This window comes from Loa loa (assembly GCF_000183805.2).
Source record: "Loa loa unplaced genomic scaffold supercont3.67, whole genome shotgun sequence".
Taxonomy (NCBI): Eukaryota; Metazoa; Nematoda; class Chromadorea; order Rhabditida; family Onchocercidae; genus Loa; species Loa loa.
In genome coordinates, this window is record NW_018108247.1 from 252,420 (window position 1) to 264,073 (window position 11,654).

Sequence of the window (11,654 nt, forward strand, 5' to 3'; positions counted from 1 at the left end):
TATATATATATATATATATATATATATATATATATATATATATATATATATATATATATATATATATATATATATATATATATATATATATATATATATATATATATATACATATGCATATCCTGATCAGATAATAAACAATTAAAGCTTCCTATTTCTTTTTAATAGGAGGATGTTAACCTATAATTGAAAGCATTACTATTTACCTTCCTTGGAAAAGTACCACCAATACGTCCACGCTTTCCACCAGATGAAACGGCTGACTGCTGCATTTGTTGTTTTGCAAGGAAACCGGTACAACCATAATAACCCGTACCATTAGGACCAGAATACTGTTGCTGCTGTTGTTGCCGAGAATAATGATCATGGTAATCTTGATATCCAATACCACCACCACCGCTTATTTTACTCGTCTTATTCTTAGTAACACTATTCAAAGATATTGTCGGATAATAAAACCGTTGCTGCTGTTGTTGTTGTTGTGATGCTATTGTTGAAGTTACATCCGATGAAGCACTACCGACTCTCATCCAACTTGAGCAACCACCACTACCGTAATAATTATGACTATCCATTTCTTTTTCTGCCACAAATTTAATAAGAAATTGTAGCACTAATCTAAAAAAGTCCTTTTATTAATTTGTATATTATAAAAAAAAAGTGCCGAAAAGAAACTACGCATCATCCATCATAAAACATATAACATTTTCTTAAGGAAATATGAAAACACCAGAGACCACTTGGATTAATAAGTCATCCAACACAACAGTGAATCTTCCATTTGGAATCAGCTCACTATATTAACTGTCAAAGTCATTTTTATACAATTTATAATCACTGAATTGTCTGACTTTGTTCATCTAATATACATTTGATGCTAAACGTTTTCTGTAATATTCTTTTTTAATAAGTAGTCAGTTCCAAACGAATACAATAAATAATCGATTGTACAACTTTTTTATTACTTCCCACTCATTATGAGATTACTGGAATTACTTATCTAAAATAACCATATGATTAAGAACTTTGAAATATAATCTGCAGTTTGGGCCATCCGGAAATTCATTATTGGTGAAAAAATCGAGGCATAATTTCGTGACGGAATTTTCCGACATACTTGTCCCTTTTCCTCCGCTCCAGCAAACTACTCCAGTACTTCTCAACTCCTTCCAGTACCCCTCAGTCTTCCTAACTTTCCAGGAGCTTTCCTGAGATGATTACCTGAGCCTCAGAAAACACTCACTACCAACCGGAACTCCATTCTGGAATTCATTATCGATTGGGAACTTCACAGCATAGAAAGGTCACTATGCAAACCAATGATCTCTTCCGGTTTGCAGTTACTATTCGTTCCGGAGGGATTCATAGGAAGCATTCTCTTTAATTTAATTATAAAAGCGGGAATCTGCACTAATTGCGTGAATCATTTCTCAACTATGTGAGTCAGTTACCAAATTTGATTTTAAAATTTCAAAGGATGAACATCTTAGCCATGTCTGTCAAACCCACTACGCTGAAACTATTCATCAATTTTTTCTCACTGAAAATTTAATTCCAAATTTACGGTTGAAAAAACGTGGCCTCAGCCCTTCTCTACAAGAATTGCTTGTTTTTTTCCCACAATTTCTCCCTTAATTATTTCATTCCTGTACTTCTACGAAGTAACTCTGAGACTAGGTAAAGAAATGCCAATAGAAAGACAGAGTTTATCAGTACATATGTATATACAAACACACAAACATTCACTCATACATAATATGAATGTTGACAGGTGGAGTTATCGTTCAAATCGGGCTGTTTTGCAGCAGGACATCTCAGGGACATTCCTGAGGTGTTTTGTCAACATGAATTTATGTTTCACTTTCTTTCCCTTTTATTATCCAAGTTTTTAGATATCCAAGTAATCAAGTATTCGAGCAATGAGACATCCAACCGCACAAATAATTGTAGTGCATTCAAGTATTTGAGTAATCGAATATTCAAGTATTCAAATGTTGAAGTAATTGAGAATTGTAATGACCAAATATTTAAGTGATCAAGTAGTTAAGTATCTAAATGATAGAATATTTGTGTATGCAGGTAATCAAGAATTCTAATAATTAAGCATTTGAGTAATGAATTGTATTCTAAATAAGCAGGTCACAGTGACAAAGCAGTTTTGGTATTTTGCTTTTTGTTTTTTTTTTCCATTTATATTATTCGTCATATAAATGAACTAAAAATTAATGCTTGTTCTGTCTAACTAAAGTTCGCATGCAAATACATTTTCCATCTGGATGCAAGTAGAAAAACATCGCAACTTGAGCAGGTTTGTGCTAGATTCAATATAAATCACTGCCTAAGTAATGTTACAACCAGACACCGATAATTTTAAATGAGCTTACCTGAAACCTCCTCTGATTTGAAATCAAAAATTTTTTAAATGGCGAGGAAACGATTTTTTAAACAAATGAATTCAAAAAATAAAATTTTTAGTTTTTGAACGTGACAATGAAAAGAAAACAAATTTAGATGAAAATTTTGTAGAAAGTGAAAATAATTGGTACACATCTAAAAATTTTGACTAATAATAGAATAATAGAATGTCTGTGACAGTGCAAGATGGGCACAAATAAATGAGAAACTGTAAATGCGAGTGAATAATGCTATGTTGAAGTTATAAAGACAATTATGAGCCAGAATGAGACAGTCTAAGCTGTCATCCTAGTTTGCTACGTTGAAATTATAAGGACAATTATGAGCCAGAATGGAACAGTCTAAGCTGTCACCCTAGTTTCCTGTTTGACGTGTTAAATTAAGAAGAGACAACTGATGGACTTTCAAGAATCTAATTTACCGCCGAGATCTCACCCACCTTCCAACCTTCTCAAATGCTCTCGACATCTCTTGCAGATGATCGCAATCTTCATCTCACAGATGATGAATTTATCTTCTCTGTGCAACAGTCTCATCCCAAAGGGAATATTTTGTCTCGCTGTTATGGTTGTTCCGGGTCATCTAGAGGGAAGTACTTTCCGTAGTTAGGTCATTTCAGTATGTCCCGTTCCGGCACGGGTTTAATGACTGGAAAGTTATAAGAAATTATTTATGCCGAAAAATTAAACCGTCGTAATTATCGGAAAGACTAAAGACTTACAGAAATAAAACTCAGATTTTGACATTTCTTTTGGCGCAATTAGATTATTATTCGATAAATAAATTTTTATTACTAATGCTTTCTATTGCAGTGTAATTTATTTCGTTCCAGGTTATTATTATGTTTCGCAGAACGAGTGATATTTTCCGAAAAACCGTGCAGGTCCATTTCTATCTCTTTTGTACTGCCTTCGGCAGTATTCATTCGTTTTGATTCCTTAAATGTTCCGATTCCTCAATTTTGTAAAGCATTATCATTTAATTTAGGTAGACTAGAAGCTTGTTTAAGTTACAATAATTTGTGCCATATATTTTGTTACACCAGTATTTATAATTTTTCTGAATTGAATAATGGTCGATGGAAGGTTAGGTGAGCTTTAAAGTATGTAAAACATTATCATAACAATTTCGGAATAAAGAACTGTGCAACTTCTCGGTTTTTTTTTTCAGAATTTCAGTTCTCGAAAACATGCTTACTTTGGAGGAACAGTGTTTACTGCTGCAGCTGTCGCTCTTAGTGACGATGAACTTAAGAAACAACCTACATGGTGTGTTGTAATTTTTTTTTTCAAGAACTGTGTTTGGTAGCTGATTTCTATACAATAGATGGCTGTAACTCAATGCAATGCGAAATATTTTAATACACAAATTTTTAACTTTTTCTGTATCGTGTTATCTGATGATAATTCTGTCACGTTTTTTGGCAGAATGCTTCGAAATCCCCTTCTGTCATACTAGCGGTTTTGTTTCATCTTATATTGAAATTTACTTGTATTGTAGAATTAGAGATAACATATTAGCAGTGTCACATATCGGGTAAATGGTTCTTGTTATTTAAGATGTAAATTAGGTACACTTATATGAGTTACTTTTCTCTGTTAATGAGTCTATATATCAATTGTCATGCTTATCGCAACTGTCATTACCCAAAAGTATGTTAATAGTTAACATATTCGGGCATTTTCCTGCCAATGCGAGGTGATGCAATATACTGAATGTCGCAACAGTTCTTTTTGTTCGTTATATCAGTACTATTATATGCAGGTATCAAACAGCTGTACGTAAGCTGTCATTTGCAATAAAATATACGAATCGGAAAGGCTATTTGGATGATGTGATACTGCTAGAAAATCTTCGTGAAAAACTTTTGCCGTAAGCTTTGTTTTCTTATTGCTATTCGTTTTATTATGTCGGCACGTTTTAGTTGGACCTTCAATTTATCAAGTTTTTGAAAGAGTAAATAATAAACATAATTGGTAATGGAATCAGTTTTCATATATTTTGAAACTCAGATCACTAATCCTTTCTCTACAGTGGTGGGATATGACAGTTCTGAAGAAGCTGCATTATATCCATATTTATTTCTACTAGAATAGATACTTCGTCTCTGAAATTTCTTTTGACATCATCCCATATCCTATAGCCTTAACTTGTTACTCAGTCTGGACTTGGATTGCTAGAAAAGCTTCATATTTATTTCGCGTATTTATTTACATATGATACGTAGTTATTTTTTCATTTCAGATATTCGGACTCAGTGAATACCGACATCCTGTGGCGATATGCCCGAGTATTACTCGAAATTGCTTTATGGACTTCAAGTGCCGACAAGAATCGGATGGCGACATTCCTCGAGGTTTCTTCCTGCTGAAGTCGCTTTTCTTTCCGGTTTTTGTTTCTAAACGATTTTCTGAGCAGTATTCGAAATGCCAAGCCAGTCAAAATCCAGCCGATACAGTAATTTTTAGGCAGAGAAAGTGGGTAAAAAGGCGCTTGACAATGAAAGCTCACAGAATCCAAATGCTAATGCACACAAATGGTAAACTGAAATTATGCAACAAATTTGAGGATATATGTTATTGAGAAGGGCTTATCCCTTTCGTTTAGCTTCCTTAGCCTACTCGATTGGATTAAGTGATGTTTTCATTAGGATGTACGCATATAATTATGACTATCTTATTTTAGTAAACCGATCTTTTTCTTGTAGCTTTACTATCATTTTATCCTTTTTGAAGACGACCAGAATAAAGAATAAAAGATGATAAAGGATGGTAAGCTTTCCGTCATTTTCAGGTACGGAATAACTCTGGTAAAATTAATGGATTTTCGTTCGGATAAAAAAATTGATGAAGCACGAAAACATCTTGAGAAAGCGGTTGAATTAGACCCAAAGGATGTAAGATCATGGCAGTATCTTGGTTTGTTTTCCTTTCATTTCATATTTGATGAGTGTAGCATAGATCTTTTCGCTGTTTCACCTCCGAATGATTGGGTATCATTAAATTTCTTAAAGAAACATATCATGCTAGTCGATCAAATTTTAGTGGTTGAAAGTGAATGATAACGTACCTAGCAAGTCACTTGATAAAAAAAAAGTAGATTAGTGGCAATTGTGCCCTAGAAAAGCAGTTAATGGATCATTTGGTAAAGAATTCAGAATGAAATTAACTGTATTTATTTTTAATGCTCATATTAAACAATTTGTGTGATGTCTTCGAATTTCATTTGTTAGGACCAGTATTATTGGCGGCCCCATAAAATATATTGCATAAATGCCACAAATATCTTATACAAGCTCCATAAAACCCAACAGTGCATTTCATCGTAGTTGGAAGCTTGTTTTGACGTTTAATCGAACAGAGAATAGACGTTAACGGAAATAATATGTACGCTCTTGAGAAATTGATGAAGTTAATGGAAAATAAATATGAAAATACCTTGAGAGAGCGGTTAAATTAGACCCAAAGGATGTAATGACAAGGATTTGAAAGAAGCTTGAGTCAAGCATAATGGGTAAGTGGACGGTGTATGATTTAATGTTCATTGTGTATTTAATGAGTCAAATGATTGAGAACGTTCCCAACGTTAGGTCTCTTTCTACGTTAGATCTTATGTGTTAAATTTTTTTCACATGTTTTGTTTTCTCTTACTTTTAGTTCTCATCCGTGATGCAAATGTCATTAAATTTTTTGTATTTCTCGAGACTGATTCTTGGGATAAGTTAGAGCACAAATGCCATTAAATTTTTTGCATTTCTCAAAATTAATGAGATAAGTTAGCTTTAAGGAAGATTTCAGGAAGGAAATTTGTGCATTTTGGAATTTTGGAATTTAAGGAAGGAAATTTGTGCAACGCAAACTTTTATTTGAACTTGGCAAAACATTACCCTTCAAAAGTAATTTTGAAATATAACCAGTCTTCTAATAGTACTTATGCAATCTAAAATCCATATCGCATACTAGACTGGTTATTTGTGATGTGTACTTCACTGGGGGATGAGTTTGATAACTTAATTATCACTGACTATTTTAAATAACTTTCGATGTATCGAAAAACATAATTTTGCCTTCCTTCTTATTTTTTGTTGAAGTATACTGTTGTTATGATCGGATTTTTGATGTATTCTGTTTTGCAGTTACGAATTATTCAGAAGGAAAAGTGATAGATTGAATTAATCCTTAATTTTGTTGCACCACTTTGTACATATTTTTATTGTTTAACTAGTACCATGCGGTTTTGATCAGTTGGCGACGATGGCGCATGTTTTGTGATTGATTAGTAACGCTTTTCTCGTTACAAGAGAAGATTATAGGGCAAATTACTATCTGGAGTATTTGACGGTTCCATGCATAACATTTCCAGGGCGAATATACGTGCTTCTTTAAAAATTCACAAAATCTGAATATTATTTCGATTTTTCTTAACTACATTAGTTATCTCCAGCTGTCTTCTATTTTATCGCTTAGTGGTGTACAGGACGAGTACAATTAGTGAATATATAAAATCAAAACTTGCAAAAAAGGGATGGGATACCTGATTGGTTTTATGTGAAAATTTTGATAACTGTTTACTAATATTAAACAATAACTCATTGCAAGGAATGATTGGAAAATGTACTAAATAAGATTAGAATATATTTGCTGACATAATAGTTGGAGTGTTTAAGTAACCAGCAAACTGTAAGGCAAAACCTATCAAATAGTCATTAATTTACATGGTTTTCAAGTGTTTCAAATTTCCCAATAATTTATAGAACCATATAACTCATGCAAATTCGGAGCATGTTAGGAATATCTTGAATGCATCACTTACAATATTTGCAAATTCGGAAGCATTTCAGGTATAGTGCAATATATGCAGAAGGATTACAAGCGTGCATTGGAAAGCCATCAGAAAGCCGAATCACTGGAGGCATGTATATTTTCCTAAAAATTTAACGAATTATTCTTATTTACTTAAAATTTTCTCATTTTCATTCGTATAAAGTTACCACCGGGACGACCATTATTATGTTGTAGACTTCACATATCACCGAAGTTGGGAATCTTGCTGGCCATTTTCGGTTAAATTTTTAAGGAGGAGAAGAGACGAGATTCTTTGCTATCATCTTTCTTGGTTCCAAAAAACGACGTTCAAATACCCTGAAATGTAAATTGAAATATGACACAAAACATTTATTTTTGTGATTTTATGTGAGGCTAAAATGTCTTCTTTATTCTTCATTTTTTAATCTATTCACAAAACATACTGCAGTACAAAGTACTTGCACTGGTGAGCGAAATGTTACTAATTAAATTTCAGACGTAAGCGTTATTTTTAGCCTGGTTTCTCAAACGAAAACACATTATGGCTTGGAAAGGCAGAACTTGCATTAGGACGGAAAAAGGATGCATGCGAAAGTTTCAAGAAAGCAAAAATCCTGACTCCGCGCTATAGGAATGAATATAAGGTTTTCTTTAATATCATTGAAATATTCGCGGAGTGGAAAAAGTATTAATTTAGCACTGGCTTGATTTAAAAGTGAGCGAGGTGACAATGAAGATAAAGCTCCTTTAGACAAATTTTATAAGATCATATAGTGTATGAAAACATGAAATTAAACATAGACCATGCAATTCTTTAAAATAACTGACGCCACAAACATTTATTGGGAACAAGTTGTGTGTTTGAATGGGCAAAATAAATTAGGGAGGGTCATGAGGAATTCTTTCAGAACCCTTGAGATTTGTAATGACATTAATAAACATTCTCTTTTTTTCATCCTCTTTCTTCTCGATGATTTTCTTAGCACTGTTGGCTGCTTAACTTATTATCGTATTTTTAGGCTGGAGTGCAAGCCCGCGAATTTTTGTTGAAAAAATGCGGGGTGCGTATGGAGGATATCCCAGATTCAGCTTGTCCATACTGATTTTCATTTTTATACATTCATTTGTTTTTTATAGTTTTATTAGAATATGCGAAGAGTTTCAAATAAATAATTTTCGCTTTCCTTTATGAGTAGCAATTATCAGTACAAATTAAGCGAATAAACGAGACTGCTTGGTGTGTTCTCCGGTTCTGAATGTCTGTGTAAGCAGTATAAAATTTCATTCCTTATTCTCGCTATTACTTCTTTTTATTTGTGGCAGTTTTCAACCAGGAAATTCAGACCTCTTTTTTTGAGTTCAGATTTGAATGATTTGAATTCCCAACATTACATGCAATGTAATAGCTTTACGACTTATGCTTCTTAGACTTCGGCTTTTTTTAGCAATTACGGAATACCTTCATCTTTGGTAACTAAATAAAAACTTATTTCTGTAGATATTGTGGTCGAAATTTCATTCATTAAATTATTATCAGTTGTAGCTAATGTTTAATGTTGAACTCTTTAGATTCATAATTTTATATTTAGATGGTAACAAGGTTATGGAAATACCCATTAATCAAGACATGTATTGCTGGTACTGTAGGATACTTAACCGTTGGTTTGGTGGATTCAGTTGATTCTAGCCCTATTCTAGATGACGATGAGAAGTGGTATTTTTCTTTCTTAGTTCTTGTAATGTTTTCTATTGGTATAATAATGATAATAATAGCTCTTTATCTTCTTTAAAAATTTTTCCATCTTAGGAGGAAATATCGGTCAGACTTCTATGAATATTATTTCAAATTTGCGGACATTGTCGGTAAATGTCACTACATAGAAGAACAATACCGAACGAACACTCCCAGTGGATCCTATCTAAGGTAAGAAGTTAGTAGTCATAATTTATTTTGAACTGTTCTCCTATGGCTTCAATCGTTATGGATAAAAACAAAAAACTCCATTTCAGTATACTACAAAGAATGCCATATTGGAACTTACCGTAACTTATTTATCAAAAGATGGCCTCATCGTTGCTGAGCTTTGTTTGACGGATTGAAATTATTAAGCAAATAGATGAAGGCTATTTTCTCTTGAATTTTGATGACATTTGTATTAAATTTGTTTTTTCTCATTCATTTTCAGATGTGCGATTGATTCTTTAGAAAAGGCTCATCAAATTATCAGGTTTGATAGCGATGATAGGTTACGAAGAAAGGTTTTGCGCAAGGTATTTTTTTTTCAGTGGATCCTTAAATTTTTCATAACCTTATTCTGAATTTAAAGTGCCGAAGCAAAATATTCGAAATCTAACAATAATTTTGTGAATTCATATTTCTTCATTGAAATGTTACACTGTCACACTAAAGTAATGCTAACTGCCTTAGTAAGCAAGTAGAGCCATTGACGCTTCATGAAGCATCTAAGTTTGAATAAATTTTGGGATGTCAATAACTGCAAAAGTAACTGTGCTATTTTAATATGTTTTTATGCACTTACAAAATTCTATAATAATTCACATATTTGTGATCAAAAATCTAAATTATTATGAAATAAGGCTCATCGCTACGTAATCAAAGCAGCCACTGTTGAGGAAGATGAGGATTTGCGAGCTGAAACCCATAAATGGTAACAATCTTTGGCTTTTTTTTTTTTGCTGTTATTGAGATACACGGCATATAATGCAACTCACAAAGATAACTTCAGTTTCTACACATCCTTTTAATCTCCTGTCCTTCAGACATTGGTAAAAAAAGCTATCCAGCATTGCAGGTTTCGAATATAGACTATCCGAAATTTCAGGTATGGTCTTATCATGTTGAAAAGATCCAAATACGGAAACAAAGAAAAACGATTACTGAAGGCAATCGATGAACTTGAAAAAGCATTGGTTACTAACAGTATAGATCCGCAAATTTGGTACTATTTAGGTAAAGTTAAAATTATCTAACTTATTTTAACGTTGATTTTTTAATTTTTATTTGAAAATTAGACATACCCTTTTTAAATCGAAAATCTTTTTGCCTTTGGCAGTTCGATTACCCTAATGAACGAACGCTGAATAATTTGTTTCACTTAACTGTATTTACATTACATTATTCTTCGTTGAGCGTTTTATAATATGGAAACATTTGTTTCAGTCAAGATATTAGGGAGTGGGACATAGGCAATTCGTTAAATCTTTCCATTTACAGTAGAAATTTTTAAATTGAATGGTAAAAATTTTCTTCATTAGCGGGAATTTTATTTAGTATACTGAGTTTTCCTCGTTCAATTTTTTACTGCAAAATCTGTGAAGTTCAGATACAATACTTTTTGAACATTGTGTCAGTTGAATAATATCTATGATTAACTTCTGCAATAGATGTTTTGAACTTCATTTTTTAGGTATTGCGAAATATAAACTTGGTGAGTATCAGCAAGCTATAGATTGTCATCTACGTGCAAAAGAATTAGAAGTTAGTTGATTTCTTGTAGTTTTACAAGCATGTTTTCTTTTTGATATTTGTGAACAGGAGTTTCAAACCGTCAAGAAAGAAAAGAAAAACGGATTTCCGAAGGAGTCATGTTTAACATAGACCTCCTTTGGAAATTCGTATTTTCAGTGCTTTTTTTTAAGACCAAGGACTTTGATGCCAACTGATTCTGTTCATGAACTGATTCTGTCGAGAATAGTGAGTATTATATATTTTGGACTTAGATTGTTCCAAATAGCTTAAGTATAAACTGTGAGCTAGATGTTATACTACAGTAAAATAGCCTTTGGAACTCAAATCCTATCATTCTTTTATTATATGAATGAACTATATTATTAAAATGAATGTATAAACAGCATGTAAGTCGGTTGGAGCAAACTTGCAGGATTATTTGGTTTGGTACAAAACTTTTCATGGTTTAAAAAGACAGATTTTTGCAGCGAAATGAATGTCCTCAAAATCAGTATCATCTTGGATTGGCTCAAAAGCAGTTGAATACTCCAAAATCCCGGTTGGATGCATGTAGTGCTTTCGAACAAGTTTTAACAAAGCATTGCGATTCGATCACTGATAGAGTGGTAAATCTTAAAGTTCTCGTTTATTTGTTTTGTTTCTTAAACTATGCAGTTGTTCTTCGTTTAGTTCATGCAAAAATTTTTGTTTAATGCAGTAATTTTATTCCCTAAATCTTGCTTTAATTTGTTCGTAAATTTGTCCAGTGCAGTGTAAGGTTTCTAGGAAGTATGGTAATCTAGTTGCATGTATCAATTAAATCTCTAGAGTACTGTAGTGAGTTACTTAATTCAGTATATATTTTGGCTAATTAGGTACTCTTTAATCGCCTCTATATATATATATATATATATATATATATATATATATATATATATATATATATATATATATATATATATATA

The 11,654-nt window shown here is 32.4% G+C and overlaps 3 protein-coding genes across 3 annotated transcripts in view; 2 read left to right on the forward strand and 1 right to left on the reverse strand.

Moving 5' to 3' along the window:
- Positions 1-623, reverse strand: part of LOAG_17377 (double-stranded RNA-specific editase B2) — a 9,739-nt gene extending 9,116 nt beyond the window's left edge. The window contains exon 1 of the mRNA XM_020450039.1: positions 207-623. Coding sequence (XP_020306351.1) covers positions 207-575 — 369 coding nt within the window. The 5' untranslated portion in view covers positions 576-623. The remainder of the gene's footprint in view (positions 1-206) is intronic.
- A 2,617-nt stretch (positions 624-3,240) lies between these two features.
- On the forward strand, positions 3,241-8,504 carry LOAG_17378 (peptidase S1 and S6 chymotrypsin/Hap). The gene is made up of 9 exons (XM_020450040.1): positions 3,241-3,298; positions 3,586-3,683; positions 4,180-4,287; positions 4,660-4,771; positions 4,884-4,954; positions 5,209-5,333; positions 7,256-7,326; positions 7,736-7,864; positions 8,240-8,504. Exons 1-9 carry the CDS (start codon positions 3,257-3,259, stop codon positions 8,321-8,323), a joined length of 840 nt encoding a protein of 279 aa, XP_020306352.1. The 5' UTR covers positions 3,241-3,256; the 3' UTR covers positions 8,324-8,504.
- Positions 8,505-8,804: 300 nt separating this feature from the next.
- Positions 8,805-11,654, forward strand: part of LOAG_08873 (hypothetical protein) — a 3,684-nt gene continuing 834 nt past the window's right edge. The window contains exons 1-7 of the mRNA XM_020447819.1: positions 8,805-8,934; positions 9,028-9,144; positions 9,407-9,491; positions 9,819-9,889; positions 10,064-10,191; positions 10,649-10,719; positions 11,178-11,315. Coding sequence (XP_020301990.1) covers positions 8,810-8,934; positions 9,028-9,144; positions 9,407-9,491; positions 9,819-9,889; positions 10,064-10,191; positions 10,649-10,719; positions 11,178-11,315 — 735 coding nt within the window. The 5' untranslated portion in view covers positions 8,805-8,809. The remainder of the gene's footprint in view (positions 8,935-9,027; positions 9,145-9,406; positions 9,492-9,818; positions 9,890-10,063; positions 10,192-10,648; positions 10,720-11,177; positions 11,316-11,654) is intronic.

Coding starts and splice junctions, on each gene's coding strand:
- LOAG_17378 (XM_020450040.1), top strand. CDS start 3,257: ATGTTTCGCAGAACGAGTGATATTTTCCGAAAAACCGTGCAG. Junction 3,299..3,585: donor TTTTCCGAAAAACCGTGCAG/GTCCATTTCTAT, acceptor TTTTTTTTTCAG/AATTTCAGTTCTCGAAAACA. Junction 5,334..7,255: donor AAGATCATGGCAGTATCTTG/GTTTGTTTTCCT, acceptor GAAGCATTTCAG/GTATAGTGCAATATATGCAG.